This window comes from Microtus oregoni, unplaced genomic scaffold (assembly GCF_018167655.1).
Source record: "Microtus oregoni isolate MIOR12 unplaced genomic scaffold, Mior012 000023F_ref0000262, whole genome shotgun sequence".
In the NCBI taxonomy this organism is placed as follows: Eukaryota; Metazoa; Chordata; class Mammalia; order Rodentia; family Cricetidae; genus Microtus; species Microtus oregoni.
In genome coordinates, this window is record NW_024543082.1 from 5,519,368 (window position 1) to 5,544,584 (window position 25,217).

General features: G+C 43.5%; 1 protein-coding gene across 3 annotated transcripts in view; it reads right to left on the reverse strand.

Moving 5' to 3' along the window:
- Positions 1 to 25,217, reverse strand: part of LOC121461711 (protein mono-ADP-ribosyltransferase PARP14-like) — a 361,785-nt gene that overhangs the window by 42,036 nt on the left and 294,532 nt on the right. Inside the window, exons 1-4 of one of the 3 annotated variants that reach the window (XM_041672896.1) lie at positions 16,440 to 16,652; positions 11,637 to 11,767; positions 5,725 to 5,758; positions 1,765 to 1,998 (exon numbers count right to left, since the gene is read on the reverse strand). The exons of the other annotated variants lie outside the window; for them this stretch is intronic. Coding sequence (XP_041528830.1) covers positions 1,765 to 1,998; positions 5,725 to 5,758; positions 11,637 to 11,767; positions 16,440 to 16,626 — 586 coding nt within the window. The 5' untranslated portion in view covers positions 16,627 to 16,652. Of the gene's footprint in view, positions 1 to 1,764; positions 1,999 to 5,724; positions 5,759 to 11,636; positions 11,768 to 16,439; positions 16,653 to 25,217 lie in introns of those variants that run through there. 3 annotated transcript variants of the gene reach the window in all.

Consider the following 25,217-nt stretch of genomic DNA (forward strand, 5'->3'; position numbering starts at 1 on the left):
GTGCCTCATCCCATCGACCAGTACCTGGCCCACAACAGTGGCCATAGTTTAGAAGGAAACTGTCCCTGAGGCCCATGTGTTAAAGTCTTAGTCCTCAACGAGGTGCTATGGGAAGTAGTGGATCCTTTAACAAGTGAGGCCTGTGGGAAATGTCCCAGTCATTGATGGGGGAGATAGGGGACAAGATGACCCCCTCTCTGTTTCTGTCTGTCTCTCTCTGTCTTTCTCTGTCTCTCCTCCATGCTACCACCATGCAGACTGCCTCAACATAAGCCCCAGGGCAGCAGGACTAACTGACCATGAACTGAAGCCACCCCAATTGTGAACTGGCATAAACCTCTCTTTTTGGAGGCTGATGACCTCAGGTGTTTATTACAGTAACAGAAGCTAACACAGAATGCACTCAAGATTGTTGCTCAATGAAGCAAGATCATTTCAATTTAAATTTCCCTTTATGGGTCTGGAGAAATGGCTCAGAGGTTAATAGCCCTCACAGCCTTTGCAGAGGACTGTGATTCAGTTCCCAGCATCCACTTGGAAGCCCACAACCATCTGTAACTCCAGTTACATGGAATCTAATGCCCTCTACTGGCTGCTTCAGGCACTGCATGCATGTGGTACACAGATACATGCAGGCATGTACATACAAAATAAACAAATCTTTAAATGTCCCTTTATAATAAATAATAATAAATTTGTAATAAGTGCCTTTAACAAATCCTTAACATGCCTGAAGTAGTATCTCACTTAATCTTCACAGGAATTTACATAAGTAAGATCATCCCCATTTTATGGATGAGTGGATGAGGACCAAAGAAAATAATAACTTGGTCATCTTCATACAACTAGTTAAGTGACAAGAACAGAATTCTGACCACACCACCAGTGAACTTGACTGACACCCACTGCTGTGCCCTGGGCCATGGGGCTTAGATTTGGAAATCTGCCATGTTTTAGGTGGAGCTGGGTCTTGCTTATGACAATGACCTAACAGAGCAGTCATTTTCTTTTCCATGTTTATGTGTGTGCACGTCAGTGCATGTGTGTGCGTGCATTTGGAGGTCAGAGAGCAACTTGCATGAGTCCCAGGGATCAAACTCAGGCTGTCAGACTTGGGGGAAGTGCCTTTGCCCATTCTGCCATCTTGCTGGCTGGGGCACTCATTTTCTACATTAAGTGGACTCTCTCTTCTCCACATGTATGACCATGAAAGAGTTACATCATGAGAAGTGCTGTGTGGCTATATGATAGGAAAAAGGGGAGTGGAAGTTGGCTGCCCGGGCTCAATCTCTCAGCAACATTGAGCCCTGTCACAGGGTTGTTGAAAGGAAGGAATAAATTAACTCATGCAGAGATTGGCAGGTGCCTGACACTGAGCACTAAGGGTAAGTCTGTTGGCATCATTGCCTTACAGAAGTGTGGCATGGTGACAGGCCAGTCTTAACTCCTCCTGGGGAAGTAGAGGAAGAGTTTCAAGTCCTCCACTTAGAATCACCTGGGACTTTCTATTTCTCACCCCACCCCACCCCATCTCACCCCACCCACTCAAACAATCATGTAATTAAGGGCAGTCTATTCAACAGACCTAAATTAGATCTCAAAATAAATTTTTTCATCTTTCCAAAACCTGAAGGGAAAGGCCCCTGTATTGGCTTAGAGGCCTCGTTTACTCACTACAACAAAGTGTCACACACTCAGAGATGTCCCAAACCCTGTGGTGTGTTGGGCAGAAGCCTGGGAATGCAGGGCCTCCCTGAGGCTCACCTATGGGCTTTTGAAAGGTAACCACAGCAACGCCAAAATCTCGGATCACTTCCACCTTAAAGTCGTCACTGGGGAAGCCGCTTATATTCTCCACCAGGAAGGTCAGCACTATGTCAGTCACCTTCTCAGGCAGGTTTTCAAATGCCACCATGGAGGGAACAGTTTCACATTCTTTGGAGACATCTTCCTTTTTTTCTGATCTGTTGCTGGGAGAATGTGTTGTATCCAAATCATCTGAGGAAATCAGAAATGACAATGACAGGTGTAAAGTATTAAATCGTGGTTCTATTATGTAAATTATCCTAAGACAATCTTCCTCCCTTTCCCATATCTTGGCTAACTCTGCTAAAAAGAAACATTAGGTAGTGGATCTTTTGCTTTAGTGAATTAAAAATTAAAATGTAGCCAGGCATGGTAGTGTACACCTTTAGTCCTAGCACTTAGGAGGCTGAGGCAGGCAGATCTCTGCTGTGAGACAATTTTCTTCTACCCTGTAAAGATTTGTTGCCTGTATTGTTTTAATAAAACACTGATTGGCCAGTAGTCATGCAGGACGTATAGGTGGGGTGACCAGGGAGGAAGTATAGCAGGGGCAACCAGAACAGGAAAATTCTGGGAATACAAAAGACTGAGTCAACAGTCGTCACCCAGACGCAGAGGAAGCAAGATGAGAATGCCTCGCTGATGAAAGGTGCCAAGCCATGTGGTTAACAAAGACAAGAATTATGGGTTAATGTAGGGTTTAAGAGTTTATAAGAAGCCTGAGCTAATAGGTCAACCTGTTTATAATTTCTGTATGCTTCCTTGGGACTGAACAGCTGTGGACCATGTGGGGCAGAAACCGTAGTCAACAGATCTCTGTGAGTTCAAGGCCAGCCTGGTCTACAGAGGAAGTTCAAAAACAAAGAAAAACAAAATTCTAAAATGTAATACCGTGAGTTTTTGTTGCTCTTGTTGTTAGTAAATTATAAACAAAAAGTAGCATTCGTTTCTTTTCCTTTGTTGTTGTTGTTGTCATCACTAACTCAATTTCATTTACTTTTTCTGCTCTGTCTTTCTGAGGAAGGGGAATCCTCCCTCATATATGTCTTTCAAGTACTTGACTGTGGTTACAGAAAAAAGCTTCTACAGTCAGGGTAGAGTCTTCATCTCTGTGCTGCAGCACACGGCAGACAGCTGAGGCTCATCAGGTGTCCACTGCATTAGAGAACTACTGTTGGCCTCCTCGGAGGAGCAAAGGTATAGGAAGTGGTGTACATACTCGTGCTAAACAAAGTAAGAGTTTAAGGATTACACTGTAACAGCATCAGTGAGGAATGACTGGCTGGGTTAGAGAGCTTGCTGTGTAAGTGTGAGGGCTGGAGCTTGTATCTCCAGCCCCCTTGAAAAGAGCTGGGCATGGCTACATGTGCCCAGTGTGGAGAGCAGAAATGGCTGGATCCACAGAGCTCCCTGGACAGCACGTCTAGGCAAAGGGGCAAACCTAGGTTCAGTGAGAGACCCCATCTCCAGGCCAGAAGGCAGAGTACTGCAGGTAAAGAATTTGTTTCCTTAAGATTTGGGTGTCTGCATCTCTTGGTTGTTCTTGCTCCCCTTATTCAGTATGGTTCTTCATTTGGTGCCCTTCACACGGGTATTATTAGCTGCTCTTTCATTTAACTCTGGGCAGGACATGGCCCTGCCCACCCACCAGGAAAAAGGAAACTCCACCCAGTCCCAGTGCTGGCTGTTTCCTGTAGTAGATGAGGCTTGTGCTCAGAAGGTAGGGTCCATCTAAGATATACCCAGTGCTCACCTCACAAGAGCACTGCTACCCAGAGAGGCACACAACAAGCATCCACTACAAGTCCTGTCCTTCCTATTACTGGCCACCAAAACACGAGTGTCTATCACCACTTCCCAGATCTTCCTCTCCTCCCCTCAGCTGTAGACATCTACCAACACCAACAAAGCTGGTTTCATTTCTCTGAAGGGAGCCCAAAGAGCTGGAGGCTCCCTTGGGGTTTGTGAGCAGCATGTTACAAACTGCTCAATGGCATGACATAGACTAGCTTTATACCTGGAACTGGTGCAGTGTGCACAGTTCATAGAGGTGGTGAATACACCTCCACCATGATGGACTGGGCAGATCCAAAAGGCAAAGCAGCCTTAGTCCAAGTCATGCTGCTGCTTAGCATTTTACGAAGCACTCCTGGATAGAAAAGGATTACAGATACACAATAGGACAGATTCAGACATAAAAGACCTCTAAATGAGACACAGTGTGTTTTTAAAAAAAATATAGGCTTGGGAGGGAGCAGAAAGTGTAAAGAGACAATAAATGTAGTATAAGAGTACAGACAGTCATAGATTAAAGGAGTAAAGATAGTAAAATATTTAACTTGTAGAAAAAGTAATACAGCAAGAAAAATAAACCACATAAAGAAGGAAATACACATAGAGTCTGGATTATGTATATTATTGTGCTACATTTATTTTTTGACTGTGAGGAGCTAAGTACAGAGACATATTTCATTGTACAGACTGCTAAGCTAAACCAACATATATGCTTTAAATGTTTCTTGACTTCACAATTTGATCTAAAGATTTGTTGCTTTGGAAAAGAGGTTCTGCTTTTGCTTCTACAGAGGATGAGACCTGTGGATGTCTTCCATACTAATGTGGTCTGATGGACCAAGACCCCCTGAAAGATTGTTGTGAACACCCCCCAAAATACTTTGCCCAACAAAAATCAGGAAGCAGTTTGGAGAGAACTATGCCCAAATTCCCAAATAATGTTTAAAAATGGGGTGTGGTTTAGTGATAAAAATTTTAGGTAAATTTTGTTATATATATTTCTTCTCTTGATTAAGGTATTGTGTTTGTGTAGCTCATTTAAAAATGCAATGTATAATTAAGAAATATAGGCTAATAGATAATCATCTATAGTAGTCAAGTTTGTTTTCATGTTAGTTAGGTTTCTAGATATTCTTCAAATCTTTCAGAGCCCTTCAGAATATGGCATTTAAAATACTTTAAAAATTTAGGACTTTTCATGACAGTGAGACACATCTGCTCCTGACAGCACCACTTACTTCAAGAGGAAGATGGGCATCAAAGAGGCTCCTCATGGAGTTTGTTAGCCATTTGGGCAAAAAACTGCTCTTCCCTAGACTGCTTGATGTTATGTTATATGAACTGGAGAAGGAATTCAGAGAAAAGACTGATAAACTTGCCTAAAGGGGTTCCTACTTCATAAAAGAGTCATTCTGCAGGACACAGAAAAAAGTAACTGACAAACTGTCAATATAGGCAGAACTGTTTTTGAAATTTCCTGCTTCATGGAAAAGTCTGCAAGATACTATGGGCCTATAGGCTGAAGATAGATGCTCCAATGATGCAGAAGAACTTTGGGTGACTGTACACACAGCAAGATGTTTCTGTCAGTTCTAGAGTTTTGGAAGTTGCTCACACTGCACTTAGTACCTGTCTCGTTATATGTAATTTTACTATGCTAAAGTTATAACCATCCTTTTTATTTAAACAGAAAGGGGAAATGGTGTGGGAAGTCATTCTGTCTATGTGTTACTTTTATTGGTTAATGAATAAATAAACTGCTTTGGGCCTATAGCAGGGCAGAACAGAGCTAGGTGGGGGAAATTAAACTGAATGCTGGGAGGTAGAAGGCAGAGTCAGGAGAAGCCATGTAGCCTCCGCCAGATACAGACACACCAGAACTTTATCCAGTAAGCCACAACCATGTGGCAATACACAGATTAGTAGAGATGGGTTAGTTTAGGATATAACAGCTAACTAGAAATATGCTTAAGCTATTGACCAAACAGTACTGAAAATAATATGGTTTCTGAGTGATTATTTTGTGGCCAGGATTGAAAGAGAAGCCTCCTATAACACAAGCTACTTGTTTAATAAACACAAACTGACTGGTAAACACTAGAGTTGCCTTAGTGGGAGACTTACCTTTTCCTGCAGCACCTTTTTTAGTCTTGGATTCCTAAAACCAAAATAGTAAGACAGCATTAATATAAGAATAACAAGGAGTCCAACAATGACCACATTAACTCAGACATCTAGAAACCCTTCATCAGTGCAACTCAAAGAAGGGAAACACACAAACTCTACGACTAAAAAGGTGACCGGAGTTAACAACCACTGGTCATTAAAATCACTTAATGTCAATGGACTCAACTCACCTATAAAAAGGCACAGGTTAAGAGATTGCATACGAAAACAGGATCCAACATTGTGCTGTTTACAAGAAACACACCTCAGCCACAAAGACAGGCACCTACTCAGAGTAAAGGGCTGGGAAAAGGCTTATCAAGCAAATGGACCTAAGAAACAAGCAGGTGTGGCCATACTAATTTCTAACAAAGTTGACTTCAAACTTAAATCAATCAGAAGAGATGGAGAGGGACATTTTATACTCATAACAGGAACAATTCATCAGGATGAAGTCTCAATCCTGAATATCTATGCTCCTAATATAAAAGCACCCACGTATGTAAAAGAAACATTACTAAAACTCAAGGCAGCCATCAAACCACACACACTAACAGTAGGAGACTTCAACACTCCTCTCTCACCAATGGACAGGTCAATCAGACAGAAACCTAACAGAGAAATTAGAGAATCAATTGGACTTAACAGACATCTATAGAATATTCCACCCAAATAGGAAAGAATATACCTTATTCTTTGCAGCTCATGGCACCTTCTCGAAAATTGACCACATACTCGGTAACAAAGCAAACTTCTACAGTTACAAAAAAAAATATTAGTAACCACCTGTGTCTTATCAGATCACCATGGATTAAAGTTAGAATTCAACAACAATGCTACCCCCAGAAAGCCTACAAACTCATGGAAACGGAACAGTCAACTACTGAACCACACCTGGATCAAGGAAGAAATAAAGAAAAAAATTAAAGTCTTCCTCGAATTCAATGAAAATAAAGAAACAACCTATTCAAACTTATGGGACACTATGAAAGCAGTCCTGAGAGGAAAGTTCATAGCACTAAGTGCCCACTTAAAGAAAATAGAGAAAGCACACATTGGAAACTTAACAGCCCACCTGAGAGCTCTAGAAAAAAAAGAAGCAGACTCACTCAGGAGGAGTAGAAGACTGGAAATAATCAAACTGAGGGCTGAAATCAACAAAATAGAAACACAGAAAACAATCCAAAGAATAAATGAAACAAAAAGCTGGTTCCTGGAGAAAATCAACAAGATTGATAAACCCCTATCCAAACTAATCAAATGGCAGAGAGAGAATATGCAAATTAATAAGATCAGAAATGTAAAGGGGAAATAACCACAGACACAGAGGAAATTCAGAGAATCATTAGATCTTACTACAAAAGCTTGTATGCCACAAAACTGGAAAATGTAAAAGAAATGGACACTTTTTTAAGATAAATACCATATACCAAAGTTAAACCAGGACCAGGTGAACAATCTAAATAGACCTGCTAGTCGTGAAGAATTAGAAGCTGTTATCAAAAACCTCCCTACCAAAAAAAGCCCAGGACTAGGTGGTTTCAATGAGGAATTCTACCAGAAATCCCAAGAAGACCTAATACCTATACTCCTTAATGTATTTCACAATATAGAAACAGAAGAGTCATTACCAAATTCCTTTTATGAAGCTACAGTTACTCTGATACCAAAACCGCACAAAGACTCAACCAAGAAAGAGAATTACAGGCCAATCTCACTCATGAACATCGACGCAAAAATCCTCAACAAAATACTGGCAAATCGAATCCAAGAACACATTAGAAAAATTATCCATTATGATCAAGTAGGCTTCATCCCAGAGATGCAGGGCTGGTTCAACATACGAAAATCTATCAATGTAATCCATCATATAAATAAACTGAAAGAAAAAACCATATGATCATTTCATTAGATGCTGAAAAAGCATTTGACAAAATTCAACATCCCTTTATGATAAAAGTTTTGGAGAGATAAGGTATATAAGGGTCATACCTAAATATAATAAAAGCTATTTACAGCAAGCTGACAGCTAACATTAAATTAAACGGAGAGAAACTCAAAGCCATTCCACTAAAATCAGGAACACGACAAGGCTGTCCACTCTCGCCATACCTCTTCAATATAGTGCTTGAAGTTCTAGCAATAGCAATAAGACAACATAATGGGATCAAGGGGATTCGAATTGGAAAGGAAGAAGTTAAACTTTCGTTATTTGCAGATGATATGATAGTCTACATAAGCGACCACAAAAACTCCACCAAAGAACTTTTACAGCTGATAAACACCTTTAGTAATGTGGCAGGATACAAGATCAACTCCAAAAAATCAGTAACCCTCTTATACACAAAGGATATGGAAGCAGAGAGGGAAATCAGAGAAGCTTCACCATTCACGATAGCCACAAACAGCATAAAATATCTTGGGATAACTCTAACCAAGGAAGTGAAAGATCTATTTGACAAGAACTTTAAGGAATTGAAGAAAGAAATTGAAGAGGATACCAGAAAGTGGAAAGATCTCCCTTGCTCTTGGATTGGGAGGATCAACATAGTAAAAATGGCAATTCTACCAAAGGCAATTTATAGATTCAATGCAAACCCCATCAAGGTCCCATCAAAATTCTTCACAGATCTTGAGAAGACAATAATCAACTTTATATGGAAAAACAAAAAAACCCAGTATAACCAAAACAATCTTATACAATAAAGGATCTTCTGGAGGCATTACCATCCCTGACTTCAAACTCTTTTTACAGAGCTACAGTAATGAAAACAGTGTGGTACTGGCATAAAAACAGAAAAATCGACCAATGGAATCGTATAGAAGACCTGGATTTTAACCCACAAACCTATGAACACCTCATTTTCGATAAAGAAGCTAAAAGTATACAATGGAAGAAAGAAAGCATCTTCAACAAATGGTGCTGGCACAACTGGATGTCAACCTGTAGAAGAATGAAAATAGACCCATATCTATCACCATGCACAAAACTCAAGTCCAAATGGATCAAAGACCTCAATATCAGTCCAAACACACTGAATGTGATAGAAGAGAAAGTGGGAAGTACCCTACAACAGATGGGCACAGGAGATCGTTTCCTATGTATAACCCCAGCAGCACAGACATTAAGGGCCTCTTTGAATAAATGGGACCTACTAAAACTGAGAAGCTTCTGTAAAGCAAAGGACACTGTCACTAAGACAAAAAGGCAACCCACTGACTGGGAGAAGATCTTCACCAACCCTGCAACAGACAAAGGCCTGATCTCCAAAATATATAGAGAACTCAAGAAACTAGACTTTAAAATGCTAATTAATCCAATTAAAAATGGGGCACTGAACTGAACAGAGAATTCTCAATAGAAGAAGTTCAAATGGCCAAAAGACACTTAAGGTCATGATCATCCTCCTTGGTGATCAGGGAAATGCAAATCAAAACAACCTTGAGATATCATCTTTCACCTGTCAGAATGGCTAAAATCAAAAACACCAATGATAGCCTTTGCTGGAGAGGTTCTGGAGGAAGGGGTACCCTCATCCATTGCTGGTGGGAATGCAAACTTGTACAACCACTTTGGAAATCAGTGTTTCGGTTTCTCAGGAAATTCGGGATCAACCTACCCCTGGACCCAGCAATACCACTCTTGGAAATATACCCAAGAGATATCCTATCATATGACAAGAGCATTTGTTCAACTATGTTCATAGCAGTATTATTTGTAATAGCCAGAACCTGGAAACAACGTAGATGCCCTTCAATGGAAGAATGGATGAAGAAAGTGTGGAATATATACACATTAGAGTACTACGCTGCGGTTAAAAAACAATGACTTCTCGAATTTTGCATGCAAATGGATGGAAATAGAAAACACTATCCTGAGTGAGGTGTCCCAGACCCAAAAAGATGAATATGGGATGTACTCACTCATAATTGGTTTCTAGCCGTAAATAAAGGTCACGGAGTCTATAATTGGTGATCCTAAAGAAGCTAAATAAGAAGGTGAACCCAAAGAAAAACATATAGTTATCCTCCTGGCTATGGGAAGTAGACAAAATTCCTAGGGAAAAACTTGGGATCTTGGGGGTGGGGTGGGATGGGGGTAAGGGGAGATGGGGAGAGAAAAGTGAGAAGGGGAGGATGGGGGGAACTTGGGGAAACAGGATGATTGGGAGAAAGGAAGGTTGGAAGGGGAGCAGGGAAGCACAAATCTTAGTTAAGGGAGCCACCTTAGGGTTGGCAAGAGACTTGAACCTAGAGTGGCTCCCAGAAGCCCAAGGCGATGTCCCCAGTTTGTTCCTTGGGCAGCTGAGGATAGCGAACCTTAAATAACCCTATCCTATAGCAATACGGATGAATATCTTGCATACCACCATAGAACCTTCATCTGGTGATGGATGGAGATAGCGACAGAGACCCACACTGGAGCACTGGACTGAGCTCCCAAGGTCCCAATGAGGAGCAGAAGGAGGGAGAACATGAGCAAGGAAGTCATGACCACGAGGGGTGCACCCACCCACTGAGACAGTGGGGCTGATCTATTGGGAGCTCACCAAGGCCGGCTGGACTGTGACTGAAAAAGCATGGGATAAAACCGGACTCTCTGAACATGGCGAACAATGAGGGCTAATGAGAAGCCAAGGACAATGGCACAGGGTTTTGATCCTACTTCATGTTCTGGCTTTGTGGGAGCCTAGCCAGTTTGGATGTTCACCTTCCTAGACATGGACAGAGGGTGGAGGGCCTTGGACTTTCCACAGGGCAGGGAACCCTGACTGCTCTTTGGACTGGAGAGGGAGGGAGAGAGGAGTGGGGGGAGGGGGAGAAGGGTGGGAGGATGGGGAAGGAAATGGGAGGCTGGGAGGAGGCGGAAACTTTTTTTTCTTTTTCTCAATAAAAAATTAAAAAAAAAGAGAATCATTTCTTTCTGTTTATTTGGTTGGTTGGTTTTTGTTGGTTTAGTTGGTTTGTTGGTTTTGTTTGTTTTTTTGAGACAGGGTTTCTCTGTGTAACTTGTTCTTGTTGTTTCAGAACTCACTCTGTAGACCAGGCTGGCCTCAAACTCAAAAAGATCCAACTGCCTTTTGTCCCCAGTCCTGGGATTATAGACTTGTGCCTCCACCGCCCAGCGACTCTGAATCATTTCATATATAAATAAAACACCTCTTGGGCCAGACTGGAGATATAAATTAATTGAAATGATAATGACACATTTGAATTCTAGGCTAGTGAATGGATCAAAAGCTACATGTCACAGTTTGTCTTCTTTGCCGGTCACAATAATCACTGATGAAATGAGACACACACAGGAGACTCCCATGAGGCAGCTTAGCCTGTGGTTTGCCTGACTTGGCACTTAGTTCATGTTTACTGTATGAACATGGTGCACGTGCTTCAGAGAGGTCCCTGACAATCTTCTTCACAGCTGAGGGAACAGCACACACGGGGTACATTGCTGGCCTCAAGAAGATGGAAACAGAACAGCAGGCTTCTGGTTATAAAGAGGCCAAGAGCATTGAATACAAACTTTGACGTCCCAAATATATTACTATCGAGCCCCCCAGTCTTGACTCTTCCAAAAGTGACAAAAATGACAGCTTCTCCATTGTTTACAGTCCTTGCTCCCTCCATAGTCCCAAGCTGCCATTCTCAGGCTACTGTGACTTAGGCCCTCATCTACCATTTTTCTTTTGAAACACAATCTCATAGTGGACTCACTATTTAGATCTGGCTAGCCTTGAACTCATAGAGATCCTCCTACCTCTCCCTCCCGAGTGCTGGGATTCAAGGTGGGTGCCACCTCACCCAGCTCATCTACACCATATTCATCATAGAGAATCCAAGCACCTTGGAATAACACCCCGTGTCCTTACCTTATCTGGAACTGCCTCCTTAGAGACTGAGGCTTCATCTGGGTCTTTGGGCAACCGGACAGTTAACTTGAATGTCCCTTTTCCTGGCCATACTAACTCATGATTTTCTTTCTCCAGAACATTCTGCCTAACTGAAACATTAAAAAAAGAAAAAAATATTTTAAGCCAAATTAGAAGCAATCTTTACTTACATAATTAGTCCATGATTTCTACAAATTCATTGTTATGAGCCAGCAGCTCAGCCCATCTCCCTAAGCAGCAAGCCCTTGTAAAAGAAGGAGAACTCAGCACAGGGATGTGAATATCACTTTGTGTGCATTATTCATGTTGTAGACATGTGGACATAAGGAGGAGTGCACACCCCTGGTCACGTGGAGGCCACAGCAGGACACTGGGCATTTTCCTGCGTTGCTCTCTGCCTTCTGGCCTGGAGATGGGGTTTCTCACTGAACCTGAAGTTTGGCTGTTGGTTAGACTTGGTGTGATCTGCCCATTTCTGGTCTCTACACTGGGCACATGGAGCCATGCCCAGATGTTTACAAGGGGGCTAATGATTCAAACTCCAGTCCTCATACTTATACAGCGAGTTATCTAACCCCTGAGCCATTCCCCTGCCCCTAAACTTACTGGGGTGGTGTTGTTTATTTGTTTATGTTATTTATTAAGACAAGGACTTACTATGCAGCCCTGGTTGGCCTAGAACTTGCTCTGTAGACCAGGCTGGACTCACAGTCATAGAGACCTGCCTGCCTCTGTTTCTCATGTGCTGGGGTCAAAGCATGTGCTGGCACACCCAGATTACTTTTTAATATTCATTGGTTTAGCTTAGTTATTGAGTGTGCCCCAAGGGCCTTGAGATTACAAACAGGGCTGCAAATTCATGGTCTAATGGAAGGTCCTAGAAACTTTAAGGAGTGAGGCCTAGAGGAAATCAGATTCCCCCTGGAGAAGGGATGATCCTGGGAACCCAGCCCTTTTCTCCTTTCTCACTACATAGCCAAGAGTTCCTGATAGGGTGTATTACCTTGTGCCATTGGCCCAAAAGCAACAGGGCAACTGACTATTAACCAAAATCTCCAACATTGTAGAGCCAGATAAACCCTTCCTCTATTCAAGGTGATCTTGGATATGTTGTCATACAAGGGAACTCTGGTGAATCCCGTTAGCATCCTGCTACACAAATCCTACTTACACAGCCTAAGTATTCTTTTTGACTACTGAGGTTGGTGGAATTGTTTTGAGCCAGTCAGTGCATTACACTGAAGAAACATGGAGTGTAGTAGTACAGAACCTGTACTGTATTCGTTGGGCACTGAAGGTGGGAATATTTATAATTACAGGGACAACTGTATACATGGGGTGAGAACCATGCTGTACCGAGGTGACCTAGTTGGTCATCATCAGAATGACCAGGAATCCAGCCATTAGCCTGAAATGATAAACAACCCACATATGGTAGTAAAGGAGAAAAAACAAGAATAGAAGATTTTGCAAAAACAGAATTAGAACACCAGACAGCTTAACTTAGTGAAACTCAACAGAATCCAAAGACTTGCCATTTGATTTGCAATTTACCCACAGTCTGGCTGAGTCATGATAAAGAAATAAACACTCTGGAGCAGAGGTTTCCCATTAAAAATATTTTCTAGGAACACTGTCAACAACATGAAGAGCTAAGAAAATGTGAACTGTGATATCAGAAGCTGCAGCCAGAGAGAGAAGAGGAAAATCTGTCGCTCACACCATGGAGAAGCAGAAAGGAACAGGGAGGGGCACGGGCATCATAGAGAACAGGAAAGGAGCAGGAAGGGGCATGTCCAACATAGAGAAACAAAAGGAACAGGAGGGGCATGGCCAAGGAGAAAGATACCTGAACCCTGGTGTTCACAGATATAGCAAAACATCAGGGTCCCCTTGTTCTCTGATGGACAGCTAGTCTGATGAGCTCAGAGCCTGTCACAAAGGGAAACATGATGGCTCTCCCACCTCAACCATGAAGTCGGTAGGTCTAGTGACTTCACGTAGATGTCCACCCAGATACAGACGTTAGAATCCATCTGAGAAGGAACATGGGACTCTAACTCTACTCTATGAGTAGTCAGAAGTTTCCAGAGAAGGTGTTCCGGCTGGTGAGGCGACTGAGGACTGTGTGACCTCAGTGTGACCTCTGTGTGAACAGTCTGAAGCCTGTTCCCGAATGTCCTGTACCTCTGTGTTACATTCCTCCTCTTTCCTGGACTTTGGTGAAGTCCATCCAAGACATCCAAGCATGGCCATCTGTTCCTAGATGTATGCATTCCAAAGGATCTGATGCCCTCTTATGACCTCTGCAGGCACTGCATGCATGTGTTATATAGACATATAAAGAGCAAACACCCATACACATGCAATAAATATAATTTTTTATGTATGCATGTATGGTTTTCAGAGACAGGGTTTCTCTGTGTAACAGTTCTGGCTGTCCTGTATTTGCTTTGTAGACCAGTCTGACTTTAAACCCACAGAGATCTGTGTGCCTCTGCTTTCCCTGTGCTGGGATTAAAGGCGTGCCGCGTGCCCCACCACTGACCTGTCAAAGCTTTTTTTTTTTTTAAGAATATGAGTTCCCTTACTTCAATAATACCTAGGCCCTCACTTAATAAACAGTAGGCCATTTAGGACTAGAACGTATAATAAAGTGTGTCCACCTGAAACGGGGTTACAGGGATTTGAGTTTGGGTTTGAGAGTATAGCTCACTGTCCTAAGGGAAAAAAGACCCACATACTCAACAGTACACAAACCCCGTTGACATACAAAGGTGAGACCTCCCTGTTGGTACCGGTATACACTACTGCACTGGTAGGCTCAGTAGTACTGCCCAGCTAGTGTAGGTTTACATGAATTCATGACTGCTCAGGGTGTTTCTGTGAAGGAGGGTGGGGCCTCTACAGGAAAAGAAAACTGCTGCCCTAGGACTGTAGTGTAAATCTGCTAGGAAATTCCAGCTGCCTTGCTGCTGAGGAGGAAGTGGGGCCTCCAATAGGAAACTGAAAGTGAATAGAAGTTCTAGTCACCCCAAAGACTGGCCTGCGACAATGTTCCATTTTAGTGTTCTGAGTCATCTGTGCTGGGAATGAATGAGAGGAATCAGCTGAGCCACCTGGGAGAAGAGGGGCTGTGGACTGGGAACCCCTGAGGGAGAAAGCTGAGCTGGGATTGTGAGCCCAGCCTTCACATCAGCTGCCCAGGACCTGCTGGGAAGGCTACAGCTGGGACTGCACCCTCACAACCATACTTCCCCCTGCTGTGTATGTCACTAAACTACCAGTATCCTATAGATCTCCATTTTGTTGGTTTGAGGCTCTCAATGAACAACAGAGATTTTTCAGACCTCAGCATGTCCCAGGCACCTCAGAGGGCTGGTGGCAAATGCTTCCCCACTCACCCACATTCTCTGTACTAAAGTGTCTAGAATAGAGCTGGGGCTGGATCTAGTTCCACCACCCTCACTGTGACAAGGATGCGGTAGTCTGTACCCCTAACATGCAACCAACATTTGGAGATGGCTCAAGAGAAGAACACACTCCGTAAGGGTTGTGTCTACTGGGGTAGTGACAGCTGGGATCAACCTGGGAACCCTCTAATCCTCTGAGGTGGTTCTCAACCTGTGGTTGCGACCCCTATGGGGGTCAAAGGTCCTTTCTCAAAAGTAGCCGAACACCACCAGAAACAGAGATATTTACATTACACTTCATAGCCGTAGCAGAATTACAGCTATGAAGTAGCAACAAAAATAATTTTAGGATTGGGGATCACCACAGTATGTATTATAGGATTGTAGCAGTAGGAAGTTCGAGAACCACTGCTCTAGAAAAAGAGAAAATGAGAAAACAGGTTTTGCTATCAGCTGTCTGTGGAGCATGCCCTGGTGAAATCAAACCTAGGACAATAAGGTTCTTGCCCAGGCTTTCTGAAAACCTGTGTCTACAGCCCCTACATTGGTCTCGCTCTACTTTTTTCTTCTTGGATCCCTGTTGGGCTGTTAACTACAGCCTTGCTTCCTAGGCCTCTTTGCTCCTCCTCTGCTCCAAATGTTTTTCCAAACTCAAGGAGAAGGAGGAATTGCCTACATTCTGCAGATGACCCTGGTCTACAAAATCTTAGGTGGGAACTAATGGTGGCCTTCCAGAAGCCACAGGTCCAATCACCCACCTGATCAAGCAAACAAGGCTGGGCCTCCCTTGCAGATTGCAGACAGGAGTGGGAAACATTCAACTTCTCTACTGTTCTGGAGCCTCTCAGAGATGGGGGAACCCCACCGCCACCCCACTTCCAACCCCACCCAGGCTCAAAGATCACAGCCACCTGAGGCCACCCTGGGGTAGAAGGACAAAGCAGGAACTTTGTCCAGGCTGTGCCACCAGAGCTCCTGGGCTTTTCCCTCCTCAAGCTCACTTCGCAAGGACACCCCTCCCTAGCTAGAACCCCGTGGTGCTAGATGATCCACAATTCCTCAAGATTCTTAATTGAATAATAATTCTAACTTGAATAATAAAAACGGGAAAATTAAAGAAGGAAGGAAGGAGGGAGGGAGGGAGGGAGGGAGGGAGAGAGAGAGAGAGAGAGAGAGAGAGAGAAGGTTCACAACAGCCAGGAAACTCAAGGAAGAGAGGAAGACAAAGGGGAACAACCACCACTACAGAATGTGCTTTCCACCCAGATTTGGCCCCCAGGACCTCCTGCTCCCATGAAGCTGTAGCCCAATACTGGGCCTACCATCCATGGCTCCAAACCCTGCAGGGTGTAACCTTTGTGCCCCTCACCGTCCTCTGGAGAGAAGAGCACCAGAAAGCTGGCAGGGCTCCCAGGCTGCAGGACGACCTCACACTCCCCTCCGCCTGACTTCTTCCGGCTCTGAAAGTATGTTTGCAACTTGTTGATTAAGGTCTTCGGGGGGTCAGGGCCCCAAGACCCCTCCACCAGCAGCGGGAAGGGTCCAGACGCTGCCATCCTGGCAGGCCTGCTAAACCTTGACTGCCCAGTCACCCAAAGCAGCTCAGAGTTCACTTTGAGTTAACTTCTCTTTTGCTTTCTGTTTCACCTAGCTGTCCCTGGATTGGAATAGTGTAAACCCCACCCCTCTCCTCCCCCCACACACACCCAAGGACCCTGGGCACTCCCAGTCCCCTCTTTCTTCTCCCTCCCTCAACAGAAGTGAGTCAATCCCAGGAAGCTGGCAGTCCCATGGACTCTGGTCTCCAGCGCACTTTGCTTAGTATCTCTCTAGCTGGGCTCCTCCCGCACTTCACCCCAGTCACAGCTGAGCTTTACTCCATCCCTAGGATAACTTCAGTATACACAAAACCCACACTGTATGACAGAAGAAAAGGGGCTCACAAATGATCCTCTCAGGATGCTCCCTGCTCACTTGGGGACCACCCCTCAGAATTTGATCTGCCTTTTTCCTGCTTCTGAATTCTATTTTCTCATTCGGGAACACTGTGTCTAAAAACTCCCAGTTTTGAGGAAACGTGTGCTAGACACCAACCAATGCTTTCTGGGTGTACAAGGGAGGGACACAGATGTGGGGACGCAGGAGAGAAGACAGTAAACGGGTGTTGCCGGAGCCTAATTAAGGGAAGGACAGAAGAGCTTATGGGCAGGTGACATGGCACCTGAAGCCTAAGGACTATCGAGAAAGGACCTTAGAAGATTGGGGGAGGGGAGACTCTGGGTGGTGACTCACATGCACAGAATCACTAGGGCTGCTGCATGGTGCTGGAGTGGACTCAGGAGAAAGAAGGCTGCCGACCTGCACACTCCAGAGAGGCCTGGAGGAAACGTGGGCTCTAAGCTGCCACTGAAGGCAGCATTTGCTGACGGATATGAAAAGTTCGGTCTGGAGTGGGGCAAGAGACTGGATCCTAGCGCAGGAGTGAAGAGGGCTGACTGGGACAGGGGTGAGAAGAGCTGGGAACTGTGTTTCCTCAACATGCAATGAGCAGATGTGTGAGACAGTTAGAGGCTTTGCCACTCCAGGGTTAGGGTGTGCTGGCCCTCTGTGGGCCCAGTTGCCAAGTCTGATGAAAACAGAGAGGGCAGGGAGTCTGGAGAGACCTGAAGTCTGACAGAAGGAGGAAGTAGAAGCTGCAAACCTAGCCAGACCTTCCCAGAAGGTGGCTGAACTGGAAGATGGGGAGTCAGGCTGTGGTGGGGGTGGGAGTTTGTTTCTTGGATATAAATATTTTGAAGATAGAAAAGTCCTAGCTATGTGTAAATGTTAACACAAAGAAGGGATGTGGGACATATTGGTGCACCAGCCATGACTTCCCCAGGCACCAGAAGCAAAGCATCGTGAATAAAGACAGGGGCTTGGAGAAGATCTAGGCGGTTTCTACTGATGGCTCCCATTTCTCTGTGGATTATAATCCGACAGGTCACACAACTCCGTGTGAGGCTTGTGAAGATCTTGGTAACACGAAAACATTTATGAAAGCACAACCACCAAAACTTATTCAAAATCATCCTTGCTTCTGGCCCAGCTTCCCTGGTGTTGTCTCCTGACATCATTCGTCGTGTGAGAATGCTTAGTTTTAAAAATTGCTGTTTCGGGGGCTGGGGAGACTGCTCAGCAGTTAAGAGAACTGGCTGCTCTTCCAAAGGACTCAGATTGGAATCCAGCACCTGCATGGCAGCTCACAAGCCCCTGTAACTCCAGTTCCAAGAAATCTAATACACTCTTCCGGCTTCTGTGTTCTCTTCATACACATATGGACTGTTCATACACATATGGACTGTTCATACACATGTGGACTGTTCATACACATGTGGACTGTTCATACACATATGGACTGTTCATACACATATGGACTGTTCATACACATGTGGACTGTTCATACACATATGGACTGTTCATACACATGTGGACTGTTCATACACATGTGGACTGTTCATACACATATGGACTGTTCATACACATGTGGACTGTTCATACACATGTGGACTGTTCATACACATGTGGACTGTTCATACACATGTGGACTGTTCATGCATATGTCATACACTGACACACATGCAGGCAAAACACTCGCTATAAAAAAATTCTTTCAATAATTCTTGCCTTGGAATTAAGACAGAATTTCCTTCTATTTCTGAAATGGTCCTCAATATGCATCTGCCATTTTATATTGTGTATTAAATCAAAGTAGGATTCTCAGCATCAACAACAGCGAAAGAAAAATGTTCATTAAATCCAGAAAAAAATGGAAAAGTTCCATGTCCTGCAGTAGCAAATATTCAGCAAGATTTAATTCTTTATGTAAAAAAAATCAAACACATCTGTTGCAATCTGCAAATTTGCCTCCATTTTTAGTAAATGATAAAAGCATATATGAACTCAAGAACTGTCTTAAAATAACTTTATGAGTTATTATCAGGAAGTTCTTGGTTTATATACACATTTTCATATATCTGTATGCATGAGGTTGCACTAAAGTTTGTCAGCTGTCAGCAGTAGAAGAAAAAGTCCTATCTCAGGGTCTGTCAAGTTCAGAGACGCTTTGTTTTTTTTTTTTTTAGCTCAGCAATTTATTTATTTTTTTAATTAATTAATTTATTTATTAAAGATTTCTGCCTCCTCCCCGCCACCGACTCCCATATCCCTCCCCCTCTCCCAATCAAGTCCCCCTCCCTCATCAGCCCGAAGAGCAATCAGGGTTCCCTGCCCTGTGGGAAGTCCAAGGACCACCCACCTCCATCCAGGTCTAGTAAGGTGAGCATCCAAACTGCCTAGGCTCCCACAAAGCCAGTACGTGCAGTAAGATCAAAAACCCATTGCCATTGTTCTTGAGTTCTCAGTAGTCCTCATTGTCCGCTATGTTCAGCGAGTCCGGTTTTATCCCATGCTTTTTCAGATCCAGGCCAGCTGGCCTTGGTGAGTTCCCGATAGAACATCCCCATTGTTTCAGTGTGTGGGTGTATCCCTCGCGGTCCTGAGTTCCTTGCTCATGCTCTCTCTCCTTCTGCTCCTGATTTGGATTTCTTTCAGGTGCTCCAATGTGGGACTCTGTCTCTGTCTCCTTTCATCGCCTGATAAAGGTTATTATTCAGGAGGATGCCTATATGTTTTTCTTTGGGTTCACCTTCTTATTTAGCTTCTCTAGGATCACGAATTATAGGCTCAATGTCCTTTATTTATGGCTAGAAACCAAATATGAGCGAGTACATCCCATGTTCCTCTTTTTGGGTCTGGCTTACCTCACTCAGGAGAGTGTTTTCTATTTCCATCCATTTGCATGCAAAATTCAAGAAGTCATTGTTTTTTACTGCTGAGTAGTACTCTAATATGTATATATTCCATACTTTCAGAGACGCTTTGGAGAAAGACAGTTCAGAGAAAGCAAATTGTTACTTAATTCCAAAGAACTGAAACAGTATAGTGAGGGACAGGGATTCACAGAAGGGAATACTATTTTGCTTTTTTTTTTGTTTTCCTGATCTTTAATAGTGTTGAACAGTGCCCAGGTGTCCTCCAGTTTTCTGCCTGCATATGGCGCTTGTCAGCTGGTCTAAACAGCTCTGGACCCTGGCATAGAGGACACAGCTGGGCAGGTTAGAGTGTCAACTCTGCTGGTCTTTGTCTCTCTAACCCAAACCACAAAGGAAACAGGCAACCCCTTTCCCAAAACTTAGAGTTCCAGGCTGGGCAAGCGGTTTCTCATTTTCCTCACACAATCAACTTCTAAGAAACGAAACCAAATTGTAGGTCCAAGAGTCCAAAACAGCCCAAGCAGGCTCAAGAGTCCACACAAAGGAAGTTCTTTATTGGATTTGTCATCAAAAATCAACCGCCCAGGGACAACAGTACAAACTCGGGAGCTGATTGCATCTTTGAAGGTTCCTTTCAGCAACTATTTAAGCAGAAAATCTGCAAACATCTGCACCAAGTCACAGTTGCATTGTTCCCCAGTCAAGGTTCAGGGATAGGGAACTTTCCTAGGAAGATTTCCTGCAGTGGTTTACCCAACTGTAGCAGGGGGACTTGCCCACCATACATGTCTTAACTAGGAGGTCAGTGATGTCAGTTCCCCAGGGAGGTCTGGGGCAGTCTTGGGAACTTTAACCTGGCTTCACCCTACTTTTCAAGATGGAAGTCTTATTCAAAATGGCTTCAGTTTGGCTCCTTCTTACAGTCACAATAAAAGTGATATTTACAGTTGAAGTTTCCATCAACACTGGGTCTTTCCACTCTGGGCGACCCCTTAGTGTAATCCAGTGTCAGTCTGCTGGTACAGCAGTCTCTAATAGAGCATCTCCAAACTAGGAGTGACATAGGCTCTCTAATACCCCAGGTGGATGCTGCTGCCTTTGTTACTTTTCCTGTTGCTCTGCTGAGACACCTGACAAAAGCAGCTGGAGGGAGAAGGGTTATTTTGTCACAGTGCCAGGTGGTGTCTATCATAGTGCAGAAGTCACAGAACCAGGAGTCCCGGATGGCATCAAGATTCAAGGTGGCTGTCACACTGCACTGACAGTCAAGGAGCAGAGCAGGACTGGATGCTAATGACAGCTCATGCTCTCCTTTCTATGTCCTATTGGATGGACTCTGTGTGCATTGTGTACCATGAGGAGGGAGAGAGACAACGCCTATGGGCAGTGAAACAGCACATTTGTTAGTAAATCAGCACATGAGTGGGGTCACTGATCGATCAGGCTACCTTGATCCTCCTGGCCCCTGAGCAGGGCAGAAGTGGGTTTATAAGCACAGAAACCTCAAGCACCCATGCCAAGTCACAGTTACGAGTTTCTACCAACCTGGGATGTCAGAACCAGACCAGGACTGCAGCAACATCCAACTTCACAGACTAAAGCCTACTGGATTTTTGACATTTCTGGTGTGAGATAACCATTGTTGGCCTACAGGACTGCATCCTATAGGTTAGTTTAATGAATCCTCTTTAATATCAATTCTATCCATTCTTCTTTGGAGAACCCTGACTAGCACGTATTACTCTGTCTCGGCTACTTCATGTGCTGTGGTAAAACAGCATGGCCAAGGAAACTCATCAAAGGATGGGCCCAAAGCAATACAGTCCATGATGGCAGAGTGGATGAAGGGGAAGCTCAGCCAATTACCTTGTTTGTGGGGTGAGTTCCCCTAAGGCCAAGATTTACTTATAAATCTTGTGGGTGTGCTTCTCGCTTCCTCTTTGTTTTCCTGCGTTCCGCTGGAACCCTGGCTTTGTAAGCTCCCCTTCTTCCCCTTATTAAAGCTGAATATTTTATATTAAAGCTAGTCTGGTTAATTCTAATTGTTGGTCATTTATGCCCCTTCAAGTGGAGGTGCAGGCAGCAGATACCTGGAGCAGCACCTGAGAGCTCACATGTAAAACTGCAAACAGAGGCAGAGAACATACTGGAAATGCCAGGACTCTTTTGAAACCTCAAAGCCCTCCCCCCCAGTGACACACCTCTTCCTCCAACAAGGCCACACCTCCTATTTCATCCCAAACAGTACTACCCTCTGTAGACAACGTATTCAAATATGAGTCTCTGGTGTTGTTGTCATTCAAACTACATCGGACACAATAAAAAAAAATCACAAGATAATTTCCATGTGTGGGAACAGGTCCAAGAATGGAGCTCTGTGAGGGAATTCTGAGTGCTTGGGAGAAAACTCCAAGAAAAGAAGATAAGAGGCTTGTGACCTTTGCTCCTTCTAAATATCAGTTTGTGTTTGGAATGTGCATTTGTGCCCCTGCCAGGTGTAATAAGTAGGAATGGGTTTACTCAAATTACCCATTATCTCAATACTGTCATTTAGATAATGTCTCCAGGCACACCCTGTTCATGTGATTGTACACAGCATGAATCATGGTAGTTTTGTTCAAGTTAACTTTGCTCGTCACCCTTTTTGCTTGTGAAACTGTGTCTTCCCAGATACCATGATGAGCCCCCTTCCACATGATGTATCACACCACAGGCAGCCTTGAGCCCTGATTCCCCCAATTTTCTGTACAGGTGTTAACAGCCAATTTTCTCAACAACTGTTTTCTATCAACCCTAACACTTCCCTGTGAATGGGACTTCAAAAGTCAGCAAGGAGCTGCTTAACGCTCAGGGGATAAACTGTCTGATAAATAAAGCTGGCTATCAAATGAGACTTTAGTCTCCTTTCTTTTATACTCCATTCTTCCAGGTCTCACTGCCTCTAGAGTAGGGACACCATGAGAATATAGATATAAAAATGCTCAGTGAAATACCTACAAAATTGCTGGTGACACACGTCTTTCATACCAATACCTGGGGAGACTGAGGCCAGTGAATCTTTTGAGTCTTAGGCCACGCTGGTCTATACAATGAGTTCCAGGGCAGTCAGAGCCGGATAGTGAGAGTCTGTCTAAAAATAGTAAATTAAAATTTAAAAACCAATTCAGAAGTTTCTCAAAAGACTAACATTATGACCCAGATATATCACTCCTGGGCATCTACCAAAGAAATCTATATCCTGCTAGAGAGACACAGATGCAAATTGTCTCAGCCTAGTTCATCAAATGATCACTGAATAATCAAAATAAGGATATGGGACAAATACACAATGGAATTTTATTTACCCATAAAGGAGGGGAAAAAGCCAATTCCACAAATGTCTGTTTGAAACAAGCTGTATTTACTCAACTGGCTTCCTCTCCCAATGTCAGAATTTTAGAGAGCAGCCCCTCACTGACTGTGAGGTCCCTTTCATGGGGGAAGGGTTAGGGTTGATAGAAAACTCTTGTCAAGACAACTGGCTGTTAGCACCTGAATATAAAAGTGGGATATTCAGGGCTCAAGGATGCCTGTGGGGTAGAGAAGTGTGAGAATCGATTGTGTGGAAGGGGGTGTCATCGTGATACCTGGGAACACACATTTTCATAAGGCAAAAGAGCAATCATATGCCACAGCCTCAGGAGTTTAGCAGTGCATACTTCATGCAGCATAGGTTGAAAAACATAAAGTTTGTAGGATCCTTAGGCTTAGGAAACAGAAGCTTATTCTTGTAAGGTATGGAGACTTAATAACAATGTATAACAGTGTATTTTCCTAACAACAACAGGGCTCCTTTTTGGTATCATAGAAGAAAAAATGAAACTATAAAACGTCTTGTAGGTAAATGAGTAAATCTTGAAATTATATTAAATGAGATACCCAGACTCAGCAAGACAAGGACATGTTATCTCTCATGTCTGAATCCTGGCTTCCTCCTTCCTCCTTCCACTTTACACACACACACACACACACACACACACACACACACACACACACACACACCTAGAGTCAGCATATGACAGAAGACATGCAGTCTTTGTCTTTCTAAATCTGGCTTATTACATTTATCATAATGATCTTAAGTTCATCTGTTTCTGTGCATGCTGGGATTTTATTTTTCTCTACAGCTGAAATTTCTCCTGTACATCTGCACCACATGTTCTTTCTCCATTAGCTGAAACGTAAAAAATCATTTTATGTGTATGGTGATTTTCCAGTGACTGTGTACCATGAAAATGATGGAGGCCTAATATTCCAAGCTGCGCAGACATAATCACTAATCCAGCCGGGCTAGACAATCACCTAAGAGACCACCCCCAAGAAGGCAGATTTACCCAGTGCCTTGCTAAAGAGATGGGAGGAATAATTAGCCCTCTGATGAGATAATGTACTCTTCCCTTTCCAGAAACTCTACCTTCTGTGTGGAAGACAGATGGGCACAGAACAACATCCATCCTCAATTAGCTTCATCAAGTGAAAGCGCTGACCACTGGGGAAAAACTGCCTTTCATCTAAACTGAAGCTCTCCAGACACAGACAAAGAATCAGATGGAGTTGACTTGCCTAGCTGCTGAGGCCAAGGTAGGTTTCTCTGCCTACAGAATTCCTAATCCGCAGGATCTTCTGGAGCCTGGTAGGCCCTGCTTCTCACAGCAGAAGACAAATGCAGTCCAGATGGCCTTGCCCTTGACTACCATGGTTCTAGGTAGCCAATAGAGTAAGACCTCTGCTGTTTTTAAATTAATAACTCAAGTAAAATTTTATCCTTCTCAATGATCTCTGGTGCAGTCTGACAGCTGAGAAGTTTTGGCTGTTTAAAAGGACAACCTCACCAACCAAATTTCAGTATAACTTCTTAACATGTTCTAAATAAAAGATGTTTGAAATATGCAAATGCAAGTTATTGAGGTATGTACCTACAAGTTATAAAGGTCCGAGGACAAATGAAAGTTATCAAATTTCTCATACTGCCTTTCATACTGTTCATTGCTCACTCTCTACAGATGCTTTTCATTGTATAAAAACACCTGTCACAGCCATTCTGACATAAAATTGCTGTTTATACAATGTGTGTGTCTAAAACTTATGTTTTCACAAACTCAAAACATTTTTGTGAGTTCCAGGGAGCCTAATTGAAGGATCCATCTTAAACAGGTCAGATTCACCCCTCTCAATTCCCTGAGCCTAAAAATCTTTTTGTCCTAAACTTAAATTTATCCTCTGCTCTGCCAACACCTTGCCCATTTATTTTCCCATAAAAAATAAAAATTACGTTAAGTTCATAAAAATTACAT